We start from the raw sequence: 15976 nt of genomic DNA on the forward strand, positions 1-15976 counted from the left end.
CATCTTCAATGCAGAATGAGTAGATTCAATAATGAATTGTCACACACTAATCTCTTTTAGAACTCTGTGCTGAGACAGTAGGCTTTAATTCTGAACTTGCTACTTACTGAATCAGTGCAAGCTCAACTCAACGCAGAACTATTTTTATTTCTAATATAGAGTTATTAGCAATTCAGCATCAAATCTGTTGCACTAGCACAGTATGGAAGCAGCAACAAGTCAATTGTTAACCGAGATAGACTCCAATCCAAATCTGATCAGTTATATAAAAATCTGTTCGGAAAATTCAATAAATCAGGATAAACTCAGCATGTCTTTTTTTCCTTTACAACTAGCTCAATGAATGCTTAAAGCTGAGTCAGTATAGGTTCTTTACTCTGAATATGCTTAATATTAAATTACAATGGTATTGGTGGATTGTAGAATTGTACTGTTTATGTAGATCTATCATAAGCTTAGTAAGTTAGGTATGTAGATTCAATAGCACATCAATATCAATTACAAACAAACATCAAATTTTACTGGTTTACCCAATATTAATGAAAATAATATTTTCGTGAATTTCTTGGTGCAAACACTTTAATTTTTTTTGTACAAGACATAGTAGCATTTCACAAAATATATAACATAAAAATGTACATATTTTTGTAAAACAAAGAATAAAAGGTTAAGCACCTGTAATTTGTAAACTGAGGCTTATTTCCTTGAATACATTGTCATACAGAGAAAATCAGAGTCAGGGTTTCCACACAAACCCTCTGCAGCAACTCTGCAGTCCAGGCTACACATGGATATACTGCAGGCAAAGCAGTAAGGAAAATGGAAACATTGTTTTCCATGAAATATAGTTGTTCATGTTTTCTTACCATGTTGTAACCAGACATCCATGAAGGCTTAGAATGGACACTATTCTTCACAAAGCCTACAAGCACTTTGATGTTTGTCTGCTATTTAAAAAATGAATCAAAACCCATCTCAACTCCCTTTGGTTTCCGAGACTCAAGGCAATATTTACTGCTTACAGAAGTGATGTAATCGCGCACATTTATCATGCACCGTAGAACTTTTAGACCACGGCACTCTGCCAATAGTGGATCAGTTTAATGCACAAGGTATTGAGTTCACTGAGCGTGGGTATGTTGTTGTTTGTCCCCTGCAGTGGTGCACAAGTAGTATACAGAGCAGTATGAGAGTATATAGTACAACCTCCTTCTTGAACAGTCCAGGTGTTTCTTTATTGTATTAAGGTACTGATGTTTATGTACATAACATTCATTTGACTGTAAGACTCTCAATTTAATGTATAAGGCATTGGGTTGACTGTAAACCCCTCGGGTTATTAGATGAGGTACTTGTAAAGGCCATAGGTTCATGTATGAAACATTGGGGGAACCAGAAGGCCCTTGGGCTATTATATGCACTAGGTTGACCAAGGACTTTCGATTCATTTTGTTTAGAGATACAGCGTGGAAACAGGACCTTCAGCCCACCAAGTCTATGCCGACCAGCGATCCCCATACAGTAACACTATTCTACACGCTAGGGACAATTTACAATATTTAATGAAGGCAATTAACCTACAAACCTGTGCGTGTTTGGAATGCGGGAGGAAACTGGAGCACTCGAGGAAAACCCATGCGGTCATGGGGAGAACGAACAAACTCCGTACAGACAGCACCCATCGTCAGTATCGAAACTGGGTCTCTGGCGCTGTAAGGCAGTAACTCTACTGCTGCACCACCATGCTGCGCTTAATGTTCAAGGCATCCAGATCCTCGGGGAAGCTTTAAATAGAGCGCAAGGCCCTTGGGTTAATATGTAAGGCAAGAGGCTGACTTAAGGCACTTGGTTCAATCCAGCAAAAATGAGGAAACTGTTTAGCACTTAGGTGGGAATACTGCAATCATCACTTAAATGTAAGGCACTGAATTAATTCAGAAAAGACTGTTTAGTTTTCCTTGGCCCTCCGTGTTTTTGTCATATGTACGAAATGACATGGAGAAATCCAAAGCTTCACTTGGCCTGTGTCAGGTGGCACTCTAAGCAATAGTGGTTGAAGTGTGCACAATGTGCCAACTTCTCTAAATTGGCACAGAGCTCAAGAGAAATGATTTCCCTTTTGGCTGTTTATGGAATTATCAATGGTAAAACGATAGCTAGGCACAAGAAAAATCCTGTAGGGGACAAAACACTTGGGGGAGGATAGAATGGAATTTCTCCCTATTCAGCCCTCTTTCTTGTGCCTAATTGATCATTTATTTTCTTAACAAATTCCTAGATAAAATTCAACACCTGTTTATCATCCATCATTTCCTGTCCACATGCATTAAATCACAATAATCAATGTTCATCCCATGGTGTACCTCTCTACTTAAAATTACGCTCGGCATTTTCTAAATCATTGCCTCAGAGAGCTGAATTTAACTCGATGTGCAATAAATCGTCCTCATCTGAGAACTTAAATATCAAAGTCAGATTCTCAAGAGAAGATATTTGGAAGAGGGGTTGGCACGTGGGAGATATTTTGGATACCAGACTTGGGGGAGGCAATTTTGGACAGATGATCAATAAATATCTCAGACATCACAAGTCTACATTGCTTGTGCATTATGTAGAAGTAGCCAAATCCAATTTTGGTGCAGATAATGTATAATTTCCCTCTCTGGTGTGTGTGTAATGGTTATTAGAATTAATTTTCATGTGTTCCCTAAAAGGGGTGATCTAATGATCTAATACAGTCTCATGGGTAAAGGGAATTTCCATCTGCTGAGGGGCCTTAAGTCTAGACATTCTGTCATGCATGTCAGAGGTGAAAAGATGATGATTAAATGGTCTTGGGAGAAACAGAAAATATTTCTCTGTTGGTGCTCAAGTCTGCAGAGTGTCATAGCCATAGCCTAATATAGAAGTGTGCATTTTGTAACCAGCAAACCATTTGAGGTGCAAATGTGGTCTCATTTGTGGCTGTGTTCCTGATTTAATGGTTTGGTTGAAATGTCAAACCTAAACTCTGTTGTGAGACAAAGCATGTTACTGCTTACAACAGTACTAAATAATGCACAACCTTTTGCCAATAGTAACATTCCATCAATGGTGTCCAATATTGGATGCTACAGGATGCTTTAGATTGTTTTCTATTGCAGAATTAGATACCTGCCCTATATTTTATATTGAGCCAATGTTATTGGTGTATCATTGGGAATATGCAATACATTCAAAACTATTGTCAAAGTTATAGATACATTATTAGGATCCTGCAGACACTTCATAATATTATGTTTAATTGTAGTGTGCTTGTTACACTGTGCTCTCCTTAAGTGTACCTGCTGTGCTCTCTCCACTGTTGTTAGCAGTGCTTTAGGAGGCATTTGATCCTTAGCATGGAAACCAGAGGTGGGAACAGAGTTTACAATGAAACCAAAAGCCAACTGGTGTTTGGTGATGTTCCCCTTGACATTTTAGGTGTTGCCGATGTTTCAACTTTTTCAAAAGTTCATACCTCCAATGACAAAAAGGCAGGGCAAACTTTGACAGAGGGAAGGCAGCCCTTGAAACATCTTTACAACAACCAAAGGATGAAGCGTTCTCTGAATTCCTTGGTTAGGTTAATAACATGGTTAAGAAAAAAATCTTGCTCAGGGAACACTGTATGATACATATACCCAGGTGATGTGATATATTTAGTAATAACTGAAGAAAATAGTCCTTTTTTAATAATAAAAATAGGTTCTATTTGTTATCTTACAATATATTTCCATTTCTTTTGGTCCACTGAGAGTTAATGGTCCAGCTCTTGTTGCAGGCGCTTGCTGCTCTTAATCCTTCTTCTCTTGTTTTGGGTCCCTACAAGGAACAATTCCCACAGCCACAGTCAACCACCCGCTCCACATCTTCCACGAAAGAGGAGCCATCTGTGCATTGGAAGACATATTTCCGTCTCTTGCTACGTAGCGGCACACAGCACTCACCATTACCACAGCTCCCTTTGCATTCGAGCCGGGGAACTTTGACTGTGGTCTGGCATGAAGCGTATCCTTGCTGTTTGCGGTAGACATCTCGGATCATTTCCTTTTGACAAAGGAGCTCTGCAAGACAAAATAGGGAAGTCCACATTTGCACAGGCCATTTGGTTTAACAAACATGTCTGGCCCTCCCAGGATATCATGTGGCCTTAAGGGGTGACTACCATTAATCTGCATCCACTGTGTATGACTGAGTTCAGTCTGAGGTTGGGATTCATCCACTGATGAGAAGGTGCTGCAGAATAAACTACAACAACTCTTCCCAACCTCGCAGGTCCAAACAGAACTAGCCACAAAGCAAGAAAGGTGGACCTGCCACAACCTTGGGTTTCCCCGAGTGGACTACAAATATCTAAGGCCTAAACAATGGATGATATTGTAATTAAGTAGACTTTGCAGCACAGCAAATGACCATTTGATCCAGCAGGTCTGGATAATGTTGACAATCCCCATGAGTCTCTTTTCACCCTATTAATCTAATTCCTATCGGTGAATTTTGTTCATTTCCACCACACAATTAACCATCTTCCCCTTCATCGGTCTGATAAAGCGTCTTCAACATGAAGCATTAGTTCTCATTCTCTTTCCACAGAAGCTGTCTGACTTGCTGAGTATCTTTCGTAATTTCTGTTTTTATTTTAGATTTCCAGATTTTGTTCCCTTTAGTTTTAAAAAATCGGGTTTCTAGAACAAGTTAGACTTCTCATTCTAATAATGTTTTGTTTAGTTTAGAGATACAGCATGGAAACAGGACCTTTGGCCCACCAGGTCCACGGCAATGATCGATCACCCGTACACAAGTTCCATGTTATCCCAGTTTTGCATCCTACAAAGGCTTCCTAGGGGTAATTTACAGAAGCCAATTAACCTGCAAACCTGTACATCTTTGGAACAAATAATTCCACATTTTTATCTTGTTTTATTTCTGATAGAATTCTTGGAAATTAAGGTGCTAAAGGGATCTAGGAAACTGAAATACATAGTAATTTTGCATAAATAAATGCAAAACAAAACAAAGCTTTGGTAGCTGTCAACACAGTGAAAATGATAATGAAGAACTAGCCAATATGTGCTTTCAATAGGCATTGCCCTTAACTAAAATATTCACTAAATGTGTGGAGATGCTGCACGGATGTGAATCAGAGATAAAGAAATTCCAGAACCAATAATCAGAAACTTAACCATAGATACGGATTTAAGGCATTACATCCGGAGGTTTCGTGGAGTAGTTCATACAGGCATAATCACCAATGATAGCAATTTGCAGACTGAATGTTGGTCCTCCACAAAGTGATTGCCAATGTGTGTTTGGTCCCTCCATTGTAGAGCAGACTACATCATGGAGATCTGACCTGAATAAATGCCATAAATGCCAGTAAATTGCTGCTTTACTGTTTGGAAGAACTGTTTGGGCCCTTGGATAGTGGAAGATGTTTCAAGATCTTTTCAGAATGGGCCTAGGAGGACTGGTTGGAATGTAGACTGTTGATGAATGAGATCACCAGGAGTTACTTGATACAACTTCTGAGCAAGAAAGCAAAATGGCCTCCCTGGTGGAAATGACATTTTAAAAAAGCGAGGCAACTTTTCTTAGAGTGTAATCCTGGAGATGGGATAGGGACCATGTGAAAGGAATAGCAATGATGGTGACTGCTTAGTTGTCCAGTGTGGAAGTGTCTTTAGTGAGAATTTATTGGTCAGGACTCAAAAGCTGGCCATCTACGCAGATGAGCAAACTTAATGAATGTTAATATACTTGTTGCTTACTTAAGGAAAAGCAGTAGAATATGTTCTAAGTGAATATATACTTTATGAAGAATGTTATGATATTTGATAGTTGTTATAGTCGCTGCTTTAGTTAATTAAAAAATAAATAAAACTGTCGATACTGGAAATCTGAAATAAAAGCAGAAAAGATTGGCAATATTCAGCAAGTCAGGCCAGCATTTGTGGAAAGAGGACACGACTTAACATTTCAGGGGATGATCTTTCAGATTTCTACAGATGCAGCTTGACCCGCTGAGTATTTCCAGCATTTTCTGTTTTTACTGCTCTTAGTCGTCTGCAATAAAGAACATCTTAAGACAGACGCAAAAAGCTGGAGTAACTCAGCGGGTTAGGCAGCATCTCTGGAGAAAAGGAATCGGTGACATTTTGGGTCTGAAGAAGGGACTCGACCTAAAACGTCACCTATTCCATTTCTCCACAAATGCTGCCTGACCCGCTGAGTTACTCCAGCTTTTTGTGTCTCTCTTCGGTTTAAACCAGTAGCTGCAGTTCCCCCCTACACATTTTGTCTTATTCTAACTTGCGATTTGCCTCACACGAAACAATTGTGGACCCCACATGCACCAGTTGGCCAAAGAAAATGAGCACCATTAGCACTCCAGTCCATCTCATTTTCTTACCTATTTCACAAGTTTCTCCTGTGAAGTTGGTATCACACTCACAGTACGGCTCTCCCTGCCCAGAAATCTTACAACGACCGTGGCCACACTTCAGATTCTGGCAATTGACCGTCAGCTGGTCCTTGTCACAGAACCTGCCGACATAGCCGTCCTTGCACACACAGCGGATGGTGGAATCGGACGTGATGCACGTGCCGTGAACACACCTGGGAAGAGGCACAAGGGAAAATGCAGGTTATAATCTGAATGATGGTTACAAGAACCGAACACAGGGTAAAAAATAACTGAAGTTTCTTCGAGTAGTGGAAGGTGGGATACAATTGAGACAATTCAGCATTTAGGCTTCTTTTAGTTCAGGTTTAGTTTTAGAGATACAACACGGAAAGAGGCAAAGGTAGACAAAAATGCTGGTGAAACTCAGCGGGTGAAGCAGCATCTATGGAGCGAAGGAATAGGTAAACGTTTCAGTCTGAAGAAGGGTCTCGACCCAAAACATCACCCATTCCTTCGCTCCATAGATGCTGCCTCACCCGCTGAGTTTCTCCAGCATTTTTGTCTACCTTCGATTTTTCCAGCATCTGCAGTTCTTTCTTAAACATGGAAAGAGGCACATCAGTCCAGCGAGTCAGCATTCAGTGATCGCCTTACACTACACACTCGGGACAATTTACAAAAGCCAATTAACCTACAAACCTGCATGTCTTTGGAATGTGGGGGGAAACAAGAGCACCCAGAGAAAACCCACGCGGTCACAGGTGAACGTACTAACCCCGTACAGCTAGCACCCATGGTCAGGATTGAACCCGGGTCTCTGGTGCTGTAAAGCAGCAATACTGCTGTGCCACTGTGGCACCCTGAATATTTCTAGCATTCATTGCTTTTATATCAAATTGGAAGAGGTGGAAGAGTCTAACAAATAATGTACAGAACTGTACCAGGATGCAAATGAAAAGGTTGAGCAGTGACAGGCTTATTTAAGTGGTTGGCATCTCTGCTGCCTTACAAATCCACAGACCCTGGTTCAACCCTGACTGACTTGTTTGTGTGGAGTTTGCAAGCTTTCCTGGTGACTGGGTGGATTTCCTCTCACATTCCAAAGACCTACTGGTAACTGACTAATTCAAATGACCCCTTGGTGTAGGTGGATAGCCTAAATAATCAAAAGGGGAGTTGATGTACAAGTGATAGAAATGAAGTGGCAAGAGGTGCAGGGAATTAAGAGGGCGGAATAAGACTGATGGGATTGCTTTGTTGGGAGCAGGCATGGCCAAGAAGGGCTGAATAACCTCTTTCTGCATTGTGAAAGGCAAGAAACTAAATGGATTAAATATACAGATTTAGAAATTTCTTTGACACCATACAAAGAACAAACAAAATTCCTTGTATTCGATAGGAAAACAGTGCAACAAAATATACTTTGACAGGCTACAAGGTGCATCTTCTAAACTCCATACTGCAAAAAGAAAACCAAAGCACCTGAGAAATAAAAATAATGGATGCTGAGAGGATAAAACTATCAGGAATGACTGGGCAGGTCACAACCTGTGTGGTTTCTCCAGTAGCAAGAATAGCCCAGTTGACAGTCGCCTTGCTTAACAGGGCAGGAATTTCCCACAGCAGATGGCGCTGTTGTTTGCCAACCTACTTATCCATTTGCAAAGCAAGGAGAAATGGCCCCCTCTGTTGGTCAAGAGGTCGTCATGTTGCTATAAAAACCTCAACCTGCTGAAATAATTGATGGCACAAGAATACATCCACTTCCTCACTATTTTAACTGGGAATTTATATGACCATGGCATTTGAGGTAGCCTCCCACAGTTCCAAAAACTACTTGGAATTAGTCTATGGAACTGATGCACTTCAATGTGCTAAATTGTTGAGAAACTATATTATGTACTCTGTATCCTCTTTCCTCTATGTCACAAATAATAATAATAATAATAATAATAATAATAATAATAATAATAATAATAATAATAATATATATCTTTATTGTCATTGTACAGAACAATGGACATATTTTTTCTCCAGAGATGCTGCCTGACCAGCTGAGTTACTCCTGCACTTTGTGTCTATATTCGTAATAAACCAGCATCTGCAGTTCCTTTCTACCCATTTCTTTGTTAGCCTGTCAGGTTCCAATTAAAAGAGTCCTGGCCTGAAATATCACCCATCCATGTTCTCCAGAGATGCTACCTGACCCGCCGAGTTACTCCAGCACATTGTGTTTTTTAAAAATAAACCAAGCATCTGCACTTAATTGTTTCTACAGATCGTTGACTCACTTGTTGCTGGCGCAGACATCCCGGATCTCCTGGTCACACAGAGGTCCCGTCCATCCGGCGTGGCAGTCGCAGGTGACGCTGGACTGATCGATGGAGTGGCACACGCCGTGCCTGCAAATGTTGCAGGAGCGGCACCCTGGGGAGACGCCCAGGGGCATCTGCAGCACGCTCCTGAAGTCCTGCAGCTCGTTGTTGATCCGTACATCGTGAATGCAGCCATGGAAGCCGTTGAGGTTGCGTTCTGGACCCTGGCGGAGTCCTGCCACCCCTGACACCGGAGGGAATCCTGTAACGACAAACAATTGGCACAAGGATAGGGGAGTTTGGCATGGTGCCCTCTGCTGGCTTATTTTTATCTATTTTGAGATACAGCGCGGAAACAGGCCCTTTGGCCCACTGAGTCTGCATCGACCAGCAATCCCCGCACTTTTACACACACTAGGGACAATTTATATTAGTTACCAAGCCAATTTACCTAAATACCTGTATGTCTTTGGAGTGTGGGAGGAAATCGAAGATCTCAGAGAAAACCCACGCGGTCACGGGGAAAACGTACAAACTCCATACAGACAGTGCCCATGGTCAGGATCGAACACGGGTCTCCGACGCTGCAAGGCAGCAACTCTACCACTGTGCCACTTGGTGAACCAGATGGCGTGGTTGAGGTTAACCTTGACTCAGTGACATCACAGTCAGGAGTCAGAGAGTAATCAGGATGTGCAGCATGGAAATTGATTGATTGATTTTCTATGCAGCATGGAAACAGTCCCTTCAGCCTACCAAGTCCATGCTGACCAATGATCATCCATTCACACTAATTCTATGTTATCCCACTCTCGCAATCACTCACTACATACTAGGAATAATTTATGGAGACCAATAAATCTACAAACCCACACGTCTTTGGGAAACAGGCCCTATGGTCCACAGAGCTGTGTCAATCGTCATCAGCCCATAACACTAATCCAATAAAATGTATTTTTTTAATCCTCTCGTCATTCTCATCAGTTCCCCCGAGATTCTCCCACTCACTCACACAATGGGACCAATTCACAGTGGCCAAATAACTTACCAATCCACACATCTTCTGGATGTGGGAAGAAATTGGAGCACCCGGAAAAACCCACGCAGACACAGGGGGAATGTTAAAACTCTAAAGACTGGGGATTGAATCCCTTACCACCCTACCCCCTACTCCAGCACCCGCAGAGTCTTGATTAAATTGGCAAAGTTGACTCTTTAGTACAACCCATTCACTATAACAAGCCTTTGGCATGAGATGACATGTTAAGGCCAATCCATCCGCGCAGGAGGATTTTCTCATGTAAGATCTGACGGGGTCTCCCAGGTGCTCTGACCAATCTTTAACCCTGACACTAGAGGTGAAAGTAAAGCAGTGCGGACCAGGGAATGAGTGTAAGTGGGTCAATTGAACAATGTCAGTGATGCAGCTGGCATGGTAACAAGCTTCATATATGTTCAACTCAGTTTACATCATAACTGCTAAAAGCAGTAAATTAAGCAGTGTCTCATTGCTATTAGTTGGTGTTGGCTAGCTACTGAGCTTATAACATTGTGCCAGTGACTGCATTTCAGGAATACTTTGTCAGCTGTATGTGACTTTGAGGCTTTAGAAGGTGCAATGCTAATTCAAGTCTCTTGCTTTCTTGAATGGACAGATTTGTTTGGAGACAAACAACGGAGATTGCTTGAAAAATTAACTGGGAAGTTGGCATTTTAAACACATCTGTCAGAAAAAAGGTTACTGGAAATAAACCGTAGGAGTCAAGAGGGAACTAACTGCATTTGTGCAAAGTAATCTTTTGTCCATGTATGAATAGGAATAGAACTGAATGAAACTTGCAACAAGGGGTGAGGAAGTCAAGGAGTCTTACAGCCTGGAAACAGGCCCTTCAGCCCAACTTGCCCAAGCTGACCAACATGCCTCATCTACTCTAGTCCCACTTATCTGCATTTGGCCCATATGTTTCTTAAACATTGTGATAGTAATGGAGATAAATGAAATGTGGCAACAAACTCACCTCCAATGTAGAGGGGGGAGTTCTGGCTCAGAGTCGGCTGCTTCTGGAGTTTGCCCAGACTCCTGGGAGTACCTTTGTCCACCACCAGACTGAGAGATTGGTTCATCATCATCAGCTCGACAGTGTGGTACTGCCCATCATTGATCGTCTCCACACTGCACACACAGGAAGGGGAAACGAACACAAAACAGAATGAGGCTTGCGACAGAAACATCACTCGGATGCAAGGTGAAGTGTGAAGTACTCCTTTCCGTTTGAATTTAAAGCTATGCACTCACAGAGGGATAGTACTCCAGTAATATATTGCCCATGTTAAGGTGCTGGGCAAAAGTGCACACACAGCTCATGTTAAGTCGCCATCTAAATGCTGCTCTGCCAGATGGTTCCACTTTATGGATAGCATTAGAGGGTGATTTGACCACAGGCAACCTGGCAGCATGAGGGTGTAATAGCAGTGAAATGCTTAATGATGATTTATATTTCTAGTTTAGTTTAGTAATGCGGCGCGGAAACAGGCCCTTCGACCAACCGAGCCTGCACCAACCAGTGATCAAACCCAATTAGCCTGTCAAACTTGTCAGACTTTGGAGCGTGAGAGGAAACCAGAGTACCGGGGGAAAACCCACGCAGTTACAGAGAGAACGTGCAAACTCCGTATAGACAGTGGCCATAGTCTCTGGTGCTGCGAGGCAGCAACTCTACTGCTACGCCACCATGCTGCCACTTTTATGCATCATTCAAATTTTGTTGATCAGGAAACTGTTTTCTACTTTAAACTCTTGGCAATACAGCAATCTGGACAAGAAATTGTGCTGTTGTGGATTATATGATTTAGGGAGCAGGAGAGAGTGTTCATGGACAAGCAGACAGATAACCCTCTTTATTGTAGACCACTGGTGAGGGGGTGGGGGGATGATATCCGTTATTGCCAATTGTCCACTATAACTGAGTAAGGGACTTGCTCCAACTACCAAGAGGTCACTCGGTGAAACAATGAATTGTTTTCAAATACAAAGTTATTTTTAATAGTTAAAAACATATGTTTGTTACAGCAAGCTAAAAATACTAAAGGCTATTTGTTGCATTGTTTAGTAGAGTATCATTGCACAAGTGTTGATCGAAGCAATTGCTTGTCAATTTTAATGACCCCTGCAGTGCAACTAGCAGTCTGTGTTCTTACAGAGACAGTGGAGTCTGATTACTGTTGGGAGGCTCCATCTGCTACAACTCAACTACGTTATAAAGAGGTCTGTATATACAAGAGTAGACTGTATAATCGAAATGGGAGAGAACTTGGAGAAAGCTGCAAGTTTGGACTTAGGCTGAGGGGGACTGTAGAAGTTTGGTTCTGTGACCCATGACCCAATGCAAGTTTGTGGAACTGCACCTCAACCTCTGGACTCGATATCTAGTTCCCCAGCTTTAAGTAGCCTGCTTTCTCAATTGGTATCAGAACTGGCCATTCCTTCTCTTATTTCATCTGTGATATTGGCTCAGTTTTTTTTCTCTCCAGCGGAGCTTGACTTACAGGTCATGTCCCACAGCCCTATAATTATCAATATAAAACACACGCAAAGAAACAAAGCAAAGAAGCAAAGTCTGAAGAAGGGTCTCGATCTGAAATGTCACCCATTCCTTCTATCCAGAGATGGTGCCTGTCCTGCTGAGTTACTCCAGCATTTTGTGTGTATCTTCAGTGTAAACCAGCATCTGCAGATTATCCTAAACATAATCATCCGTTTGATGTGATCGTACCCAATCAGACATATCCTTTTTGTCCTATCCATCTCTCCCTCACTTTCTCTGCAACTTAAAATTAATCTCTCTTTTCCAGTTCTGACAAACGACCCCTCCACAGATGGTGACACAAAGAACTGCAGATGCTGGTTAACATACAAAAGGACATAAAATGCTGGAGTAATTTGGCAGGTCAGGCAGTATCTCTGGAGAACATGGATAGGCAACGTTTCAGGTCATTTCTGGTCGGGTTTTGGGTCTGAAACGTCATCTATCCATATTCTCCAGAGATGTTCCTGGCCTGCTGAGTTACTCCAGCACTTTGTATCCTCCACCGATGCTAGATGACCTGCTGTGTGTTTCCTGTTTTTGTTTTAGATATCTTGTCTCCGCAGTTTTTCTTTGCTTTCATTTATAATGACCCCTACCAAATACTTCAATTGGCTTATGAATGACTGGAGAACACAGATGGAATATGTGAAAGTCAACATAAGAGGCACTTAGAACATATACTGTCAGACCATATTGAAACATGCTGGTTTATTATCAAATGTAGAACAGTATTGATGCAATCCTCAATGTGAGATCCTGTGATCGTGACTTGATTAGCATTTGGATCTGAGGGATTATCTAGAGCCAACAAAAAACTTGTAACATGCAGCAAGCAGCAACACCCTTGGGCAATTAGAGATTTCTAGCCTAACTACAAACTAGTGTCTTGTGTTTTTGCTGATTTACTGCCGCGTTATTCACTTTTACTGAGCTTACACAGATGTGAGAGGTGGAAAGACTGCCAAACTTAGCCGGCATCGCAAAACTCCAAGCAAATAGCTCCACAGAGTGACATAAGGTTTGTTTTGAAGAGCCTTTGATTAATCTAAACATTTGGACAGAAGTTCCCCGTTTTTCAATGCACATATTTCCGATTCCCACAGATAGTTTAAAGATCTCACTGTCTTGTGCAGACGGAGTCCGTTCTTGGAATTCCTGATAAATCTCCATGTTTGCAGACAGACAGAGACAGTGGCTTGGCACTGGATGAAGGGGAGGCAACCAATATCTTCTGTCTTTATTTTATTGCATTCAACCTGACATCATGACAGACGCCAAGCAGCATATCCTTCTCTGCTGAGCCGTTAAACCTGCTGCCTAAGCTTTTCAAGTCACTGGCTTTTCACAGAATATACAACCATATTACATCAAGCGCCCACTCAAACCAATCGTTGGTTCGGGATAACATTTTGAAAACAAACATTGTTTGCTTTCAAGCTCTGCCTTGTGTTTGTTTTACGGGTCATCGGACATAATATGCTGCTCCTGTGGAAAAGTTTTAAAATATTACTGAAGGACAATTTCCAGTCATTCTCAGCAACTCCTTGAACTAATGTGCAAAGATATTTAACAGTACAATAATGAGTGGGTTCATTCCTCGACTGATGGTGAGATTTTCAGCAGACAACATCTGGGGCAGTTCAGGGGCAGTTGTATCCACCAATGCTGCATCACATTTGAGGATATAGTGGTTATTTCACTGGGCCAGGCATGTAGACATTTGTATAAAACACCAGATATTCAAATTTTAATCTGCCAGCTGGAGATTTTAAATTTGGTTAACAAAATAAAAGCTGGTCTCAGGAACCATGGCTCTGTTGGGATTATTGTAAAAGTCCATCTGCCAAGCTACAGTAATTATTCAATCTGCTCTGTGTACGACTACAAAACTCAGCACTGTCGTTGATTGCTCTCAGAAAAGACCTGGCATGCCACTTGGTTCAAATGCAATTAGTGATGGCCAATAACTCAGGGAACCTTGTCTTTAACTGCACATGAGATTTATCCATCTTATCCATGTCGGCCAAGAGAAACACTATAAGGTGAATCATACTTCTCAGTGCCTGGTCTATAGCTGTGTAGACTCCAGTACACGAAGTGCACACCAAAGACCATGTTAAATGGGATAAGAATTTCCCAACTTCATATCCTTTTAGGGAATGGCCTTGGATTTACAGTATTCCCTTAATTAGTCCTCTTCCAAGGGAAATAATTACTTGTTACTTACTCTACCCAGGACTCTCATAACTCCCATGTCTAAAAGCCTTTCACTGTACATTGTTACAGGTGACAATAGTAAACTAAACTGGTAAAGAAAAATACATCAGTCTAGCAATTTTCTTCCCATAATTAAAATCTTCCAGTTCTGAAAGGATTCTTGTAAATCTTTACCATCATTTCCTCAGTATATTGGGCTACAGCTTTATACAATATTCAAGCTATGGTCCAAGTAATGTTTTAATTTGTTCTGACTTGACTTCCTTGCTATTATACTCAATTTCTCCACTAATAAAGGCACCAGTCATATATGCTTTCCTAACCATCTTATCTATGTGTCTTGCAGCTTTTAGATACCTGTTGACATGCACCCAACAGCCATTTGCTCCACTCATCATTGCATATTACCATTGTTTCACACTTTTATTTTCTTCGCTGAATAGAAAACATACTTCTCTGGAGTACATTCCATTTGCCATGTTTCTAAGATTAGTTTTTTTAAATCATTGATTTGTGCTCAGTTTCAGTATCATTTGCAGACTTCTTAATCACAGCTCATGTTGGAATTTAAATGACTAAAAGTAAGGAACTTAGTGCATAGTAGGGAACGGTCTTCCAGTCATTGTGTCCCCATCAAACACCCATCAGCTATGATTCTTTGCTCCTATTGCTGAGTGGGTTTTGGATCGCCCTCAAATTGCTTGCTTTTCAGTCAGTGGGACCTCAGCTAAGTGTTGGCCTAAGATCCAGCCAGACCACATCTAAAGTCCTACACTTATTGACTCAATTTGTTACTTTCTCCAATAAATGAATTTAAGTTACCAAACAAGAATTTCCCTTAGCAATACTATATGCTGATCTTCTCACAGAAATAATTTGTGAATGAAAAAATGTTCTGCTCTCCTGTGCTGGGACATTATGTAACTGGCTATTCCTTTGCCAATAGTCTGTTGGTCCACCTGAGGAAGCAACTAGTGAGAGACAAGTGTATCCCTTCCCCTCCAGTTATTTCCCAGCACAAGATGTACTGGCAGAAGATGAGGTTCCATTTTGGCCGATATTAGCAACTCTTGAGGAGCTGACCAGGGTAAGAGTGCAAGTCTAATAAGCCAGCAAGCAACACTGTCATGGAGATGTGAAAAATGCTCCTGACAGCAGCACTGTTATAAGTCAAGTCAAGTCAAGTCAAGGCTGTCTTCACACACTTGCATACAGAAACAGCATAATTGATGAGTTTGCAGTCACATCATGGGAAGCTCATCCTACATGCTGATCTACTAAACCACTGAACACTGGAACCTTTATGGGCAGAAAGAGGCAGTGTGAAGTTGGCTAATCACACATCTATCCTGTGGTAATCCTCCAGTGCCACACCTACCCTGTGGCTGATGAGAGTTCCCTTCGAGTATTTAAACTGTTATCAACTGAGTGAG

At 41.5% G+C, this 15976-nt stretch overlaps 1 protein-coding gene across 2 annotated transcripts in view; it reads right to left on the reverse strand.

The window, feature by feature from the left end:
- Nucleotides 1-561: 561 nt before the first annotated feature.
- The window catches only part of LOC129701451 (slit homolog 3 protein-like), a 561975-nt gene continuing 546560 nt past the window's right edge, over nucleotides 562-15976 (reverse strand). For both annotated transcript variants that reach the window (XM_055642634.1, XM_055642635.1), the window contains 4 exons: nucleotides 10758-10912; nucleotides 8716-9001; nucleotides 6431-6636; nucleotides 562-4085 (listed from right to left, as the gene is read on the reverse strand). In XM_055642634.1, coding sequence (XP_055498609.1) covers nucleotides 3844-4085; nucleotides 6431-6636; nucleotides 8716-9001; nucleotides 10758-10912 — 889 coding nt within the window. In that variant the 3' untranslated portion in view covers nucleotides 562-3843. The remainder of the gene's footprint in view (nucleotides 4086-6430; nucleotides 6637-8715; nucleotides 9002-10757; nucleotides 10913-15976) is intronic.

This window comes from Leucoraja erinacea, chromosome 11 (genome assembly GCF_028641065.1).
Source record: "Leucoraja erinacea ecotype New England chromosome 11, Leri_hhj_1, whole genome shotgun sequence".
In the NCBI taxonomy this organism is placed as follows: domain Eukaryota; kingdom Metazoa; phylum Chordata; class Chondrichthyes; order Rajiformes; family Rajidae; genus Leucoraja; species Leucoraja erinaceus.